The 16,780-nt window shown below is 45.9% G+C and overlaps 1 protein-coding gene across 2 annotated transcripts; it reads left to right on the forward strand.

The window, feature by feature from the left end:
- The first annotated feature begins 2,183 nt into the window (after nucleotides 1-2,183).
- Nucleotides 2,184-6,633, forward strand: S100A11 (S100 calcium binding protein A11). 2 transcript variants are annotated; one of them, XM_070607550.1, is made up of 3 exons: nucleotides 2,184-2,323; nucleotides 5,237-5,389; nucleotides 6,309-6,633. In XM_070607550.1, exons 2-3 carry the CDS (start codon nucleotides 5,243-5,245, stop codon nucleotides 6,462-6,464), a joined length of 303 nt encoding a protein of 100 aa, XP_070463651.1. In that variant the 5' UTR covers nucleotides 2,184-2,323; nucleotides 5,237-5,242; the 3' UTR covers nucleotides 6,465-6,633. The 2 variants fall into 2 exon arrangements, with proteins under 2 accessions (XP_070463651.1, XP_070463649.1); XM_070607548.1 differs by lacking the exon at nucleotides 2,184-2,323 and adding an exon at nucleotides 4,506-4,665.
- The last annotated feature ends 10,147 nt before the right edge of the window (nucleotides 6,634-16,780 follow it).

Genomic DNA, 16,780 nt, shown 5'->3' on the forward strand with positions numbered 1-16,780 from the left:
GAATGGCCCAAGCTCATCTTTCCATGTCTGCCATGAAACACCCACTACTGTCCATTCTATGGATTGACAGTCCTTGAGTCCAGAGCTAACCTCAACCCAGTCAGCTGTGACAGTGGGCACAGGGTAAAGTCATCCAAAACTTCGTCCATGGGGCTGGCTTTTAAGCAGAAGCTGTAAGTGAGGTGTTTTCCCTTAAAGAGGATTGTGGTATGTGTGGGAGATCCCATGCTTCAGGTATGAAATAATTTAGACTAATGATTCTTTAACATTTTTTGATCATAGATTTTTCCGAGAATCAGATGAAAGCTGTAGATCCTTCCCCAGAAAAAAGTTCTCTTATGCAGAAAATTTCACATCTGACTTTAGGGTTTTGTGGACCCCAGCAGCCAGCCATGGAACGCCCCTCAAACCACTGTAGGTCTAAAGTCTATCCATAGACCACCTCAAAGGCAGGCACTATACTACATTCGTGTTTGTATCTCTCGTGCCTAGCACTAGTCTTGGCATATAGTAGGTTTCCAAAAATATTTGTTGAATGAATAAACTGAAGAATTCGTTCATTCATTAAAGTTAAAGAGGTTTTTCAAAGCCAGAGAGAGGCTAAGAAGCTTGGATTGGACATAAAGGGCGTCAGCCGTTTTCTTGTGTTTTTCAGTAGGCAATTGATCAGAGATATACCTTAGAAAAATGTGTTTGTAACAGTCAATAGAACAGATTGGCAGGCAAGAAACCAGTTAGGAAACTGGAGGAAACAGGGACTGAAAACCTAAATTACAACACTGGAAGTGGGAATGGAAGACACGAGAGACAGATTCAAGAGAGAGTGTGAAAATAATACTGACAGCACTTGGCACTTGCTAAGGTTTAGGGGAAAGAAAAGGCTCTAGAGTGAAAACCTAGCTCCGATGTCCTCAGGTCAGGGGAAGGGAAGAATGGCAGTCCTGTTAGCAGAGATGGGGAAGATGGGAGAGAAACGGGTTAAGGGAAAACAAGCTAATTCTTGAATTACTGAGCCTGAGGTACAGGCGGGACTTTCAAGTGTACCCAAGAACAACTGAAAATGCAAGTCTGGAGTAGCTGAGTAGAGATGAAGATCTGCTCAGAAAGGACCAGCTCAGGCTGCAAGAGCGGAGCCCAGGCCAGGATACAATTTATACAACGCCAGGCAGCCCGTTATCTTTCATTCAGATCTCCTCCACAGTTTTCGAAGCCCTCTCAGAGCCATCATTTTATTGGACAGTCATAACAGTCTTAAGAAGTAGGAGAGGCAACATCACCTACTTTTACAGATAAGGAAATGGAGGCTGAGAGGAGTGAGGGGTTTTGCCAAAAGTATTGCAATGGAATAACATATCCAGGACCAGAATCCAGAGCTTCTGATTCTTTTTTTCTTTTTTAAGATTTTATTTTTCCTTTTTCTCCCCAAAGCCCCCCGATACATAGTTGTATGTTCTTCGTTGTGGGTCCTTCTAGTTGTGGCTTGTGGGATGCTGCCTCAGCGTGGTTTGATGAGCAGTGCCATGTCCGCACCCAGGATTGGAAGCGGGAAACCCCAGGCGCTGAAGCGGAGCGCGCGAACTTAACCACTGGGGCATGGGGCCGGCCCCCAGAGCTTCCGATTCTTAATACAACTCTCAACTCGGTGGCCAGCTGCACAGAGATAAATGCCCTACTCGCAAGGGTCAATTTTTAATTGCATCAGTTTGGGGTTTGGGTCTGCGGTTTTGTTTTTTTAACTGTTGCCGTTTTAGAGTGAAGTTTGAGACAACGGTGCTCCCCTTGGGACAAATCACCGCTGTCTAACTATCCTCAGCGTGAAGGAATAGACAGCCCTGGCTTCTCGGGAACTTCTACTCTGCCGTTATGGCCCACAGCCCATGGTGCACGTTTTTAAAAGGGAACTTCCTGCCGCTCTAACTTGAGTGAGCAGAATGAGCTCGTCCATGGAACAGAGCCACCGACATCACTTCAAGAATAGCTTGCAAAACTTTTAATTAAAAAAAGTGGAAAATCTTCCAACTTCACAGGACAAGGAGAGACCTTTAGGGTTCGGAGAGGACAATGGGTTTTATGGGAGTTTTAAGGTGCAGCTGCGTGTTTGACAAAGGCGAACGGCTGGCAAGTCCGGATCTGCGCGGGAGAGGCGGGCGGGCGGGCGGGCGGAGGAGGGGGCGGCGTGAGTCAGGCGGGGGCCACACGGGGCGGGGCGGGGCGGGGCGGGGACAGGCGGGGACAGGCGAGGACCCGGAGCCTGGCCTCCAGCCCAGAGCTCGCCTCGCCGCTCCCCGGTCACAGCTTCGGTGCCTCGTTCCACTCCGAAGCGGTAAGTCCGACTTTTTATTCGTCTTCCTCTTAAATGAAAAGCAAAAAGCAACAGCACACTTTCCACCAGGCTTGATCTTTGATTTATATGCGGACGTGGCAGGAAACAGCAGGAAAAAGAAATTTGTAGGAGGGAATTAGGGAAGAGAGGATGGAAGGAAGAAGCCCTAAAATTATATCTGTAATAACAGCCTGGGGGTGGCCACGGGAGGTTCTTTTGTTTTCCTTGCAAAGATAAGGTCTGGGGCTGGGGCCGAGGAAGTGCCCAGCGGAGTCCCGTCGGGTGCAGGCCGCTCCTGCTTGCTCCCTGGCTCCCCGGGAAGGGCGCACGGAGGGGTCCTGCTCTTGCCGGCAGCCCCTCGCCACTGGTGCCCTGGAAGCCTGGGAGACATGGAAAGACTGGGGGGTGGGGAGGTGGAATTCTGTGAGGCAGCACTAGTTACTTCTATAGACCAGAAAGGGCACATTTCAGAACTTGGTCGTCAGAGCCCTAGGGAAAATCAGTTTCAGTAAGCTACTGGCAAAGGGCCAAGACACAGAGACTGAAACTCGAGCCGTCCCAGCCAGCGGAACCGCAGCCAAGAATGTGGGAGGAGCCCGGTTCCAGCTAAGCCCCCTCTATCCCTTTTCCTTTTCTCCCGCCATCTTTTCAGGCCCTCACTGCCTCACCTGTTTCTCTCCTCTCAGCTCCTGCCATTCCCGCTCTGAATTATCTTCCTATCTTTTCCATTAAGCCGCCTCCGAAATCTGCCTCCTCCTTGGCCTCTCTTGAGTGAAGGGAGTCGGCAAACTTCCGCCCGCGGCCCAAGTGAAGTTTCTGTTCTGCCCACAAGCTGCCAATGGATTTTACACTTTTAAACTGTTTAAAGAAAATCAAAGGAAGAACAATACTTTGGGACACGTGAAAAGTGTATGAAAATCAAACTTCAGCGTTCATAAATGAAGTTTTATTGGCAAACGGCCACGCCCATTCATTTCTGAGTTGTCTGTGTGGTTGCCGTCCTGCTACAAAAGCAGAGTGATGGAGACCAGATGGACCCCAGTGGCCTAAAATATTTACCATCTAGCCCTTTACAAAACATGTTTCCAACCCCCGCTCTAGTGTGTCAGTCTGCATCCACACCTTGGCCTGGGGACAGGAGATCTGGTTCTCCTCTCCTTCAGCCACTGCTCCTCCTTGGGCAAAGCTCTCCCATCTCTGGGCCTCCCTCTTCCAGAACCATCTCCACAGTCCCCTCCAGCTCTACAAATTTTGCAATTCCACTTAAGTACTTTGATAATTGTGTTCCTTTCTTTTGCTCTGGAAAATTACCTCTGGGGAGAAATGCAGAGGTTTTAATTCTCTCCATGTGGCTGATAGCAACAGTTTTCAAGAGAAAGAAATAGTCTAAATTACAGTCAAGGAGGAAAAAAAAGTAAAGCAGAAATCCACTTTGAAACTGGAACATCAAACCAATCTGAATTCCGCAAGGAAAGGGGGCAGAGGAAACTTCGGTAGGTCTAGAAAGAGGTTACAAAGCCCTTGCTCTTTAGTCTGGAACTTTCTACCCTATCTGGCTTGCCCTCCCAGCCAACTTTCTTTCTCTCTTCTGACATTAGTAAGACAGTGAGATTTTAGTCCTGATAAGAAAAGCTGTTGTGCAAACACATCTGTTTCTAGGCCACGGCATTTTGTTTCTCCCCCAAACCCTGAACCTACCAACACTTTTCTTTCCTTAAGAAAAAATTCTCTTTGACAAAAAGAAATTCCAAAAATGTGACTGTTGGGAAAGAATTCACCTCCGGAAGAGTTCTTTAGGATCCACCTCCGGAAGAGGCTTTATAGATACTCCAAGATGCAACGGGCAGCAGGCACCTTGGCTAGCCTGGTAAAGCACCTGGAGAGACGGAAAGTTCCTGCAAGGGGTACAGGAAGGAGACCAGCAGCTATGCAGCTAAGGGCTCAGGTCAATAACAGGGCTCAGATCAATCCTTAGCACGTAAATTATGGGGCCAGGAAAGCCTCCGTCCAGCTCTGGGCTCCAGGAAGTTCATCCCAAGAACAAATTAAAGGCTAAATGCTAAATTGCAATGGCGTTATCCAAACATAGATCGTTGCTAATGCCCGGAGATAAAGTTTCAGAGGAAGGGTGTGGCCCTGCAAATTCTCCAGAAAGACTGCAGTTGCTGCTCTTATCCACCAGGGGGCGTCCAACAATTCCTCGCTTCTGGGGCCTGCTGAACAGACCGGTAGACACTAGCACCGCATTTCCTTGAAGAATTCTGTTGTAAGGGAAGCAGAGCCCAGCACAGGATTTGGATCTCCTGCTCCTCCTGGTGCAACCACAGTCGTGGTTCAGCTCGGTAGATGCCCTGGGAGCTGTGTGAGCAGCAACCTGAGAGCCCCGTGGCAACCTTCCTGGTTTGAAGTGACCGGAAAAATTCCGCCAGCCATTCCTGGGGAATTAGTGACATTTGGAAGTAGAAAGAGCAAAAGCTAAGGACTCCAGAAAAGGACCTCGAGGCCGAGATTCTAGGGGTGGCTCTGCCACGTCAATTCCCTTCTCATGCCTCAGTTACCTCACATGTAAAATTAATGATCCCTAACTTTCAAATATGAAAGCTGCTTTTGAATATGCAAAAAGCCTCAGGTCTCCCACCTCATACACAATAATAACTATGCTTTTAGTTTTCTTCTAGAAAATGCATGAGTCCCAGGAATTCAGTATTGCTTTAAAAAGAACTGCCATTTCATTCATCACAGAAGCCGCTATACTCTTAGAAAATAGGACACGTTTTAATCTATAGACAATGCTTGGTGTGCACATGGATTTGTGGATGTATAGTTATATTTACCCACACATTCTAAAAACAGCAGTTTTTTCAGCCCTTGATATCTTGCCCTTGTCTGAGCCCTGAATTTTTTTTTCCAAAGGCAAAAATGTCCAGCCCTACAGAGACTGAGCGGTGCATCGAGTCTCTGATTGCTGTTTTCCAGAGATATGCTGGCAAGGACGGGAACAGCAGCAAACTCTCCAAGACCGAGTTCCTAACCTTCATGAACAGAGAACTGGCTGCCTTCACAAAGGTACTGGTCCTGGCCCCCATTCACAGACTACCCATGGTGTGAAACAAGACCCTGGCAGATGGCTAGGAATGAAGGACCAGCAGCTGACCCCTACACTCCTGCCTCTTTTTCATCAACTCCAAGACGGTGGTCCACATAGCCTAGGCTGAGCCCCTACTCCTCAGAGTAAGCTCTGAATCATTAATGAAAGGCCTTTTCTTTGAATAAGGTGTGTTTTAAAGATCAAAGTTATCAAACTACATGTCATAGAGAACAATGATTTTTTTTTTTCATTTAGGGAAGGGGCATATGAAATGGTAAATGGCATAATAGAAGAATTTTCTAATTTTATTCCTCTACCCCAAAGCCTCTAGGGCAGCCCTGTCCAATAGAACTTTCTGCAGTGATGGGAATAATGTTCTCTATCTGCACTATCCGATATGGTAGCCACTAGCCACGTGTGCATCTAAAGGACTGACTTTCTAAATTAATCAATTAAACAGCCATACGGAAGCAGTGGCTATAAATGTGTGTGTGTTGGGGGCTTGGATGGGGAGGGTGAGGCTGATTAGACAGGGCCTGCATCCTTTTTCCACCTTAAATCTCTCCACTTTGATATAGCTTGTATATCGGAGTTGCACATAGCACTTGAAAAAAGTATTCCACTCTTTTTACAAAATTGAATAACCCCCGATTGTCACAAAAAGAACCCTGACTAGGAGCCAGAAAACCTGGGTTCAAGGCCCAGGTCTTCCCCTTAGGCAAGTCATCTCACGTCTTTGAGTCTGTTTCTATGTCTAGAAACCAGGAATATTAATAACCCCTACCCTGAACCTCATACTCTTGTGAGAATAAAATGTGGCAACATATTTGAAAGCATCTTAGAAAGCATAATATAAAGGTACTATTAACATTATCATTGTTACTATTATCTTTGCAGAACCAGAAGGACCCTGGTGTCCTTGACCGCATGATGAAGAAACTGGACCTCAACGCTGATGGGCAGCTAGATTTCCAAGAATTTCTTAACCTTATTGGGGGCCTGGCCATAGCTTGCCATGAGTCCTTTCTCAAGTCTGCTCATTCCCAGAAGTAAATCTTAGAAGCCCTTGGGCCTGGTCTCCAAACCCACTTCCTTTCCTTCCAGCCTCCCAACCATCATCTACTCTTCACGGCCCACACATACCCTGAGCCCAGGGCACCCACCACCCCATGCTGGCCACTCCTGCTACTATTAATAAAACAATATTGTTTTTTAAAACACACACTGGAGAGTCAGTAAATCTGTGCAAAGGAGGGAGAAGAGTGGGACGAATGTAGATTAGATTGATAGAAGTAGTTACCAGAAGCTGCATAGTATACTAAAAATGCATCTTGGGTGTATACACAATCATGACCATCACAGGCTCTGAGGACACATTCAGCAAGACAGACAAGGTCCCGCCTTCCCTGAGCTTACTGTCTAGTGGGGGGGACACAATGAATGAATAAACAAACAAACAAAGGACTATGAGAGTGTGATAGATCCTATGAATGAAAGATTATGAGGTGGCATGTTACAGACAGGGACTAGGCAAGGTCACTGTTCTGAAAAGCTGACATTTGTGCTGAGATCTGAAGGATAAGGAGCAAACATTTGGAAAGACTGAAGAGGGCATTTCAGGAGAAGGAACAGCAGGGGCAAAGGTCCTGAGGTGAGGAGTGGAAAGTTGAAGGAATAGAAAGGAAGCTAGTATTATCAAGGTCTTCATGTTTGGCTGTGGGCTAGTATCAACATTAGTTTTAATTTTCTAAGCTCTCTGATAAAGCAAGAGGGAAAGAGCCTAGAAAGGATCTGAAGGCTGACCCAGGAGTAAAGACAACAGGTTAGAGAAAGGAGCATGTTTTAGCAGTGAGCACTCATTCCTAAGCAACACAGGAAAAGCGATTGTTTCCAGAGAACCTCTGATTCCGGGATCACAGTTCTTCCTTCATAAATTTACAGAATGAAATCAAACCACTACTGGGGCCATTTTTTGTTTGTTTTTGGCTCTAACATTCTAGAATGAAGGCCAGGACCTTAAACTAGCAAGTTCCCAGATTTTTCAAGTAGAGTTAAGCTAGCTCTTGGATGAGTTCCTTAATTCATCAGCAACATGGGGTGGCGGGGGGAGTAGAATCTGTGGTCAGTGAGAGTCTCCATATTAATCCTTTGGTAAGTGTACCTTATATAAAAATTAAAAATTATTAAAAACTGTTATTATCCCAAAGAACATTGAGCCAGGGAAGAGATGGAAGCACATCAGGACATCAGGCACCCTAAGGTTACTGGCCCATTTGCTATTCTACCAAGAAATCACTGGCCCTGGCTTTAAGACACCAGGCTCAGGGAACCAGCCGGAAAATCTTTTCTTGCTTGGCCCCCTCAAGTTTTGATCAGAAGTAAGATCTAATCAGTACCAAGTTTCTAATTCAAGATTCAAATCACCAACTCTATGCAGTGCCTCCTATATGCAAGGTGAGTGATGGAGAGAGGGAGACATCAGGAGGAGGCACTGGTTTGGGGAGGAGGTGATGAGCTCAGTGAGGGTGTGTTGTATTTCAGGTGCCATTAGGAGGTCCAGTTGGCAATGCCCAGTGGACATCTGCAATTGAGGTCTGGAGAGAAGACCTAGCTTGAGAAGCAGAGAGAGAGAGGAGGGCCTGAGGGTGTGCCCTCCACTGGGGAGAGGGGGCAGCAAGAGGAAGAGGACTCAGCAAAGGAGAAGGAATAAGATCCTAAAGAGGTAGGGGAGGAGGCAGCAGAGCCGACAGAGGGACAGAAAAGCACAGTTGAGCAGGCAGGGCTCGTGATCCACATCAATCACTACCCTGCAAAGCTGATGCTCTTCCAGTCCGCAAAGGCTCCTCATTCCTCATACTCTCCCGGTGGATCTCATCCACTCCCGTGTCTTTATTTACTACTAGAGGCCAGCGACCACTCCCATCTGTCTCCTCAACCCAGTTCTCGCTCCTGAGCTTCAAAGCTGCCTCCTCAACTTTTCCACATAAAAAAATATAGGCAACCACAACTAGAAGGACCTGCAACTAAGATATACAACTATGTACCAGGGGGATTTGGGGAGATAAAGCAGAAAAAAAAAAAAGGAAAAGCCTTCCTTAAAAAAAGAAAAAAATACAAGTATCTTTCATGTATTCATGTATTGAACAAATATTTACTTATAATGTGAAAGACACTGTTCTGTGTATCAGGCATAGGTGAGTGAATAAGGCAAAGAAGATTCTGGTCCTCAAGAAGCTTGCATTCTCAGGTTCGTCATGTCCCAAACTGGACTTACCACTTCCAACCCCGCAGCCTGTTCCTCCTCCACTGTTCTACATCTCAGGAAATGGCACCTCCATCCATCTAGTTGCCCCGCCCGGAAACATGGAAGTCAGCTTTGACTCCTTTTCTCTCACTCCTCACATCCATTCAAATCCCCAAGTTCATCTGATTCACCACCCAAATATCCCTTGAATCCATCCTCAGCCTTCCCCGGACCCAAGCCACCACCACCTCTCATCTGAATGCTTCAGCAGCTTCCTAACCAGCCCCGCTCCTCTGGCGTTGCCCCTCTCCAGTCCTTTCTCTTTCCTGAAGCCTCTGATCTGGTAGCTTTCCAGCTAAAAGCCCTTCCATGGGCTCCCCAATGCTCTTTGGCATTGTAAGGCCAGGCACCATGCACCCTCACTTTGCTTACTGCCTCATCTGACTCCCCCTCTCTGCCCTTGCCCTCACACATGCACGCTCTGAATTCCAGCCCTACTCAGCTTGTTTAGTTCTCTCACCTCCCGGCCTGAGATCTGCCTGGAGCACTCTCCCACCCCCACCACCAATCCACATGTACATTCCCACTTACCCTTCCCATCTCAGCCTAGATGGTTTTCTCTCCAGGAATCCTTGTTAAACCCCTTAGTGGGGATGAGGCATCCTTCCCATGTGCTATCATAACCCATCCCTCCCCCTTCACAGCACTTACACTAACTGGCTGGCTGTACACCATGCATTTTCTCTGGGTAACCCTCTCCAAACTTAGGGCTTTGATCTACATGCTAATGACTTACATTTCTATATCCCCAGCCCAAATCTCTCTCTAGAATTCTCAACTCATCTATTTAACCTAACATCTCTACCTGGATGTCCCACAGCTAGAATTCTTCTTGTTGAAGGTGATAGAAAATTCCATTTAAATTGTTATAAGCAAGGCAGGAATTTACTGACTCATGTAACGGAACAGTCAAGGGACAGCTTTAGCACAGCTCCAGGAGCTGGTGTCTTTCTCTAAATTCCTTAGCTCTGCTTCTTCCATGTTGGCTCCATTCTCTGGTCCCCTCCCTGTAGTCTGGAGATGGTTATCAGCATTTCTAGGGCTACAACCTCTCACATGAGAATCCACTGGGAGCGGGTAAACAACTGCCTTTGTCCCAGAATTCTCAACAAAAGTACTGAGGTTCCCACTGTTTGGACCAGTTTAGATCATGTGACCACCCCTAGCCAATCACTGGGCCCAAAGGTATGCAGTGCACTAATTAACGCAGGCAGGCCTCCGTTGTGTCCCTGACTCTTAGAACTGGGTGGACTCCTACCCAAATGATGAGAACCAAGAGTTGGGGAGAGTGGATCAGGTGTGGGGAATGAATGCTGCAAAATCAAGGAGCAAATACACATAAGAACATATACCTTAAATACAACATGTTTTAAACCAGACTCTCCATCTTTCTCTCAGAAGCTGATCTTCTTGTTTCACTCTCAATTTCAGTGAATTGCACCACCATCCACCCAACTGTCCAAACCAGGAACCTGGGGATAATCCCATGCCGGAGTCCTGCTCCGGCTGAGTCCAGGTTCCTGAGGGAGGGATGGAGTCGGTGCAGTGAAGGAAGAGACGTGAGACTTGGTTTGGTGTAATCAAGTCCGTTTTTACTGTGCACAAGTGTCGTTTTTATATTTTTCAGGATTAGTACAGAAATAGCTCTACAAATATTCTCAGAGAGATAAGGAAGTAAAAAACGAGCACAAGAATATTTATTAGCATTCCATAAGGTTAATGATTGTCTTCTCCGCAATTAACTATTGTTTGTTGTCTCTAAGCTAAAAGAGATAGGTACCTTGACATCTGTTGTAATTCATGGTAAAGTTAAATCAAAGAGAGAAGGTCCAGACCTCCGGACAGGACAGCGTTCCATCTGTTTACATCCTGGGGGAGCCACTCCTGCCTCCCTCAATCATTTACGCCATTAGTGTAGATGGTTAATGGGAACAAAAGGCAACTCCAGGGTATCTTATCCCCAGGGCTATTTGCGTTCTCAGCAGGTAGTTAAACATCTTTACATTCCCGCGCCCCTTAGGAGGTGAAAGCATTCCTTTGTCTTTTAGCAGGTAGGGCTAATTGTCCCTTGAGCACACTGCCCAGAGAAAATATCATTTTGCTAGTAAGGTAAAGGGCTGAAAAGCTAAGCTAAACTGTATATCTTTAAGAATAAAAAGCAGAAACAAGTATAGTCATAACCTTGATAGAAAGCACGCATACATTTCAGAAAATATCAGGGGTGTCGGCCGGCCATTCTTCACCGAGGAGCGTCCCTGCGCCCCTCGGCCCTTCTCAGCCTGGACCCTGTCAGACGGCTGTATAGCCGTCGGTAGCATGGCTCGCGGCAATCCCAGCCTTTTTTTTCTCATGACTACATCCAAACAGTCATCATTTCTTGGGTTTTACCTCTTGCATACTCATCCCCTCCTATCTACCCTCATTGCTTTATTTCAGAATCTCTTTTAACTGACCCACTTAACCATCCCCCCATTTCCCTCTATTAAAAAACTGCTGATCAATGGCCACAGAACTACAAATTTCCAAGACTATGGAAAAATCTCTAGCAGCCTCCATCAGTGGAATCACGTGTTCACTAACAGTGTATTAGTGGTTGCTCCCCAACCCATTTATATCAGTTGTACTTGTTCCTGTAACCTGCAATTTAATTAAATAATCCATAAACCAATAAAATATAGGTACAGAAAGATAGTTGTTGCCTTTACGAAAGTCGAATTGAATTTTTTTCAAAGTCTTGATGAAGGCAATTTACTGAAGAGCACTGTAGTTGATGTACGTGTAGCTGAAACAACCATAAACAAATCAGGAAAAAACTCATAAAAACGTACAAGCATCTTTCACTTGGATTGCCTCACAAGCATCTTTAAATTCTCCACTTAACAAAAAAGGAAAAGAAAATCGTTATGAATGTGATTTATGCAAGAAAGGTAGTATAGTAAAATATTGGTAAGTGTACATGTTTTAAGTTAAATACTTAAAATATTATTATCATTTTTGTGAATACCTATTTAAACTTTTTTTATTTTATAAAATAAATAAGTTTATTTTAATAAACTTATTAACCAGCCAACTACTGGTCCCTTACCCTTCAGAAAAGATGGCCTCTACCGCTTTGCAATAAATTCTCTGACTCTTCTCCCTGTCCCCAGTTTGACCTCTTTCACTCCTTTCTCCACCTGTGACCAAAGAGTCTTTGAAAGCAAACTTGATGGCGTCACTCCCACAGTTGAAACTGGGCATTGGTCCCTCCTAACACGCAGGATGGAAGCTGTACCTGTCTTGGAGCACTGCAGAGCCTCCGTGCTCCAGTCCCTGCCCGCCTCTCCAGCTTCATTTCCTGCTCTCACCACAATCACTTCTCTCTAGCCTTGCCAAACACTCCTGAACTGCGAGCTAAGCGTTGTGCCTCTGTGCCTTCAAAATCTCTTTCTGCTGCCCTGGAAGCCCTTTGCTCCTTTCCACCTCTTCCTGCTCATCCCATGGAGCAGCACAAGTGTCATCTCCCCGAGGGAGCCTTCCCTCCCCCCACCCCCACCCAGCACTGGTTTAATGCTTCTACTCTACGCTTCCTCAGCACTCTGTTCTTACCTCTATCACAGCACTTACCACTCTGTATTGTAATGGGGTTTTTAATTGTGTCTTCCCCCACTTGACTTTGAACTTAAGAACAGGGACCTAGTTAAATGCATCTTTGTAGCACTAATACTTAATGTGGCGCCCAGCATATAGTAGGTCTGAAAAAACAGACAATGCTGTAAAATTAGACTTGGGACACTGTGTGTATCAGTCAGGGTCCCCACAGGAAACACATGCACACTCAACAAGGTCACTGAAGGAAGTTCAATGAGGAGGCTATTACAAAGGTGTGGGCAGAGATCAGAGAAACAACAAGGGATAGCAAAGCATCGGGGACTAGCAAAATTAGGAAGCTGTTATCACCGCCAGGCCTGACTGGGCAAGGCAAGGGAGCAGTCACTGGAAGCCAGCAAGAGCCACAGGCAATGCCTCACAGATGCTGTCCCTTGGGTAGCAAAATGCAGCCACGGTCAGACCACAGGAGGCAGGAGGGAGCCAGGGGAATAAATACCAATTTCTCTCTCTTCCCACCTTCTGCTCTCCTGCAAGTGCCTCCCATGGGCCAACTCAACAGGAAGGCTGAGCAGGGCAGAGAAGCATAGAAAGCAGACCTGGAGGGGCAAAGAGAATATCCAGCACATTACAGAAAGGGGAGATCAGTATTTCCCTACCACACAGTTACTCCTGCCACAGAGAGAAGCACAGAATAAAGTGCCAACACTAATGCAGGTAGGTTTTTTGTAGTATATATTCTTAATTTATTGAAATGTTTTTCTCTTTGTATTGTAGTTAAATATACACAACATGAAATTCTTCCTCTATTTCATATGTGGGACACCTGCTACAGCAAGGCTTGATAAGTGGTGTGTAGGTCAGAGCCTGGGATCCGAACTGGCGAACCCCGGGCCACCAGAGCAGAGCATGTGAATTTAACCATGCCGCCAGGCTGGCCACTAGAATTCTTTTTAATGAACAAAATCAGAAAAAAATGAGGCAAAGGTCCATCCGTTTTGATAAAGATTTGGGCCCTGATGCTGGGACTTTTGTCAAATTGAGGATGGGGCACACACAGCATGCCCCATTCCTACTGCAAACAATGCTGGATAAAATTGAAAGCCAGCCCCCTCACCCCCCAAAAAAGCTTAAATACTTGGTCAATTCAAAAGTCGCAAAGAGAAATATCTAGATGCTAAATGCAGAAAGGGAACTCCTAGCTGTAACAGTACACCACATTTGAGGCCATGTGACCCTGGGCTGCAGTGGAGAACAGGAACTGAGCTCTTAGCTAAAGGAGACACTTCCTAAAGAGCTGCCCCGTCAGTGATGAAGACTAGAAAACTCAGCCCTCCACCCCACACAGAACTTAGAATGAGCCCCAGGTGGCGGGGACAAGAGATGGACAAAGTCACCTGAGAGAAATCAGAGCACCACATCTGTGCTTCCTGAGGCATGGGGCTCCAAACCACACTGCTCCCTGGCACCAAATCCCCAGGCTGAGAAATTATCGAAAAAGTGCTCCAAAGCAGTAAGCACCATAAAACCCTAGGCAAATGCAAACCACTTATGGAGACACTTCTGGTCCTTTGGAGGATTTCCACAGAAGATAAATCCTGCTAAAATGGGCTCAGAGACAAACATTACACTGCACATGAGGGACCCTCAGGACACGTAACAGATGAGAGACTTTGCGCCCAAATCATGAGATAGACAGACACACACAGACACGGTGCCAGATCTGGAACAGACTAACACGAGTATGTTTAAGATCTTCAAATAAATAAAGCAAGAAATAGGATACATAAAATACGAACAGGAGTACATGAAGAAGAAGCAAATAGAGGTTCTATAATGAAATATATAGTTATGCAAATATATAAAGGATCACGAAGCTGGGCGTTCCAGCAACAATTCCTGGCCCAGCTCTGGTGATGGCGAGAGGATCTCTCCCCACCCCCTGCACTTCAGGGAGACCTCGGTGACTCACGGCATCCGCCCACCTCACAATGACCCTACTGTACTGTCTGCAGACCTGGAGAGAGATGTGTTGGGAATTCGGGCAGAGAGACGAGGAGGGCCACACCTGTGCAGCACCTGCGATAATTCATGCTTTGTTCTCTGCTCTCCCTAATCTCCTTACTCTCCCCCAATCACCATCGAAAGCATTCCTGGATGACCGCAGTCAAGACGACTCTGGGAGGGAAAGGCAAGTCTGCACTGGCTGGGAACTGGGTTCTGAGTGATTCAAGCACCCTGTGAGAACAGGCAGCGAGGGCAGAGAGAAACAACAGTAATCCCGGGCCCTGGCCCCACCTCTCTCAGGCTGAGAACACAACAAGGCAGACAGAAATGTTTCTGTTCCCAGAGTCATATTTTATCCTCACGATGACCCAGTGTCAACATTATCATGAAACATGAGCTGCAGAGTCACCAGGGCTTCTGGTAGGAATGCAAGACCAAGACAAGCGCTCAGGACCATCGTAAATCCAGTCCATAAAGAGGTTAACTCTGGTAGAGGAAGAAAACCAAATGTGAGAGTCGGAGAAGGCATAAATTAATATGAACTAGACAGCAGAGGTTGCTTCATAAATGCTGGCTCACCCTGTCTTCATTTCCTCACTACTAAACCTCGTCAGCCCCTTACAGTCGGGCTAGTCGGGCTGCTTTCTCTCCCCACGGCTGTAATTGCTTTTCCCAGGGTCAAACGATCCTTACTATATTATTTATTTATCGAAAAAGAAACAGATTCATTTGTCTTGTTGGATTGCCCATTGTCTGGCTTTTGCTGATTATATTCCTGTGTTAATATTTAACACGCTCCTCTTCCCCTACATTTTCAGAAAACTAGAGTCAGATCTCAAGCTTGATCAGACTCAGGTGCAAGTTTTTTGGTAAGAATACTTGAGAGCTGATGTTGTGTGCTTTCATCAGGACACATGTAACATCGGCTTGTTTCTCCTTTTGTGGTGTCATTGATGCTCATTAGCCAGATGCATTATCTCACCGGGAGTTGCAAAATCAAAATAATTTTATGCTATTTTCTTCATTTTTAGTTATGATGCTTTTATAAAAAGAAACTTCTCCTCATCAACCATTTGGTTATCCTTAAGAACAGGTTATATAGGAAGAGCAGGGTAAATACTTGATACTTTCTTTCCCTTTAGTTACCAGTTTTCAACATAACAGTCAGTTCCCTAGCTTCCTTTGAAAGTGATCGAGATCGTTTTGCTGTTTTGAGTTAATAATGGATTTAAGCATATTTGATGTGTTTCCGCTATTTTCCTTATTGACACTCCTATTGTGCCATGTCTGGCAAGTGGGAGCTCCTCTGAGTCGGGTCCTAAGTCCTTTTGACAGGACCCCAGTAATCTCTGATACCTTCCTTGCTTTCTGGTATGAGATGTTCCTGGCTCATCTGGTATATGTCTTGAACAAGACCTTTTTCTCAAGGATCCCGTCTTCCTTTAGCAACCTCTCATCCTTCTTTGTTTTCCTTCACCAACTCTTCCCCGTGCCTTAACAGTGGTCATACCCAAATTCAGTCTTTGACCTTCTCTCTTACGTCCCTATAGCCTCTCGCACTGGTGAAAGTCTAACGAGTCATGCTTCAACTAGCACTCCACGCTGACCTACATTTCCACATTCTTAACAAGTATAAGCTCTGCAGCCTGCTTGCAGGGCCTTCCACCACCTCTGCACCTTTACTATTTCTTCCTTCACATGGAATTCAATTCAACATGTTGTTGAATTGGCTTTACTATTGGCTTTAATAGTAATAATGGTAATAACTAATAATTTATTGAGTACCTACTATGTGCCATATACTCAGAGCTTTACATGTATTATCTATTTTATTCTTCTTAACAATCCTATAATATAAGCTCAATTATTGATAGCAATTTTAGAGAGGAGGCACAGAGAGACTGAGAACTTTTCCCAGGTCTCACAGCAAATAAGGAAGAGGCAAGGCCAAGTCTGCCTGACTCCAGGTGATGGTTAATTTTATGGGTCAACTTGACTGGGCAAAGGGATGCCTAGATATTTGGTAAAACATTATTTCTGGGTATGTCTGTGAGGATATTTCTGGAAGAGATTAGCATTTGAATTGGTGGACTGAGTAAAGCAAACGGTCCTCCTCACTGTGGGTGGGCATCATCCATTCTGTGGAGGACCCTAAGAGAACAAAAAGCCAGAGGAAGGCTGAATTCGCCCTCTCGCTGTTGGAGCTGAAACATCCACTGTCTTTCCCTGGGACATCAGTGCTGCTGGGTCTCGGACTTTTGGACTCAGATGGGGATTTACACCATCATCCACCACCTCCTGGGGTCCCCATCCCCACCTCCAATTCTTAGGCCTTCAGACTTGGCCTGAATTACACCACTGGCTTTCCTGGGTCTCCAGCAGGCAGACAGCAGATGGTGGGACTTCTTGGCCCCCACACTGCATAAGCCAATTCCTAGAACAAATTTCCTCCTCTCTCTATATATATCTA

The sequence above is a fragment of the Equus przewalskii genome, unplaced genomic scaffold, assembly GCF_037783145.1.
Source record: "Equus przewalskii isolate Varuska unplaced genomic scaffold, EquPr2 ChrUn-10, whole genome shotgun sequence".
NCBI lineage: Eukaryota > Metazoa > Chordata > Mammalia > Perissodactyla > Equidae > Equus > Equus przewalskii.

Coding starts and splice junctions, on each gene's coding strand:
- S100A11 (XM_070607550.1), top strand. CDS start 5,243: ATGTCCAGCCCTACAGAGACTGAGCGGTGCATCGAGTCTCTGATTGCT. Junction 5,390..6,308: donor AACTGGCTGCCTTCACAAAG/GTACTGGTCCTG, acceptor TTATCTTTGCAG/AACCAGAAGGACCCTGGTGT.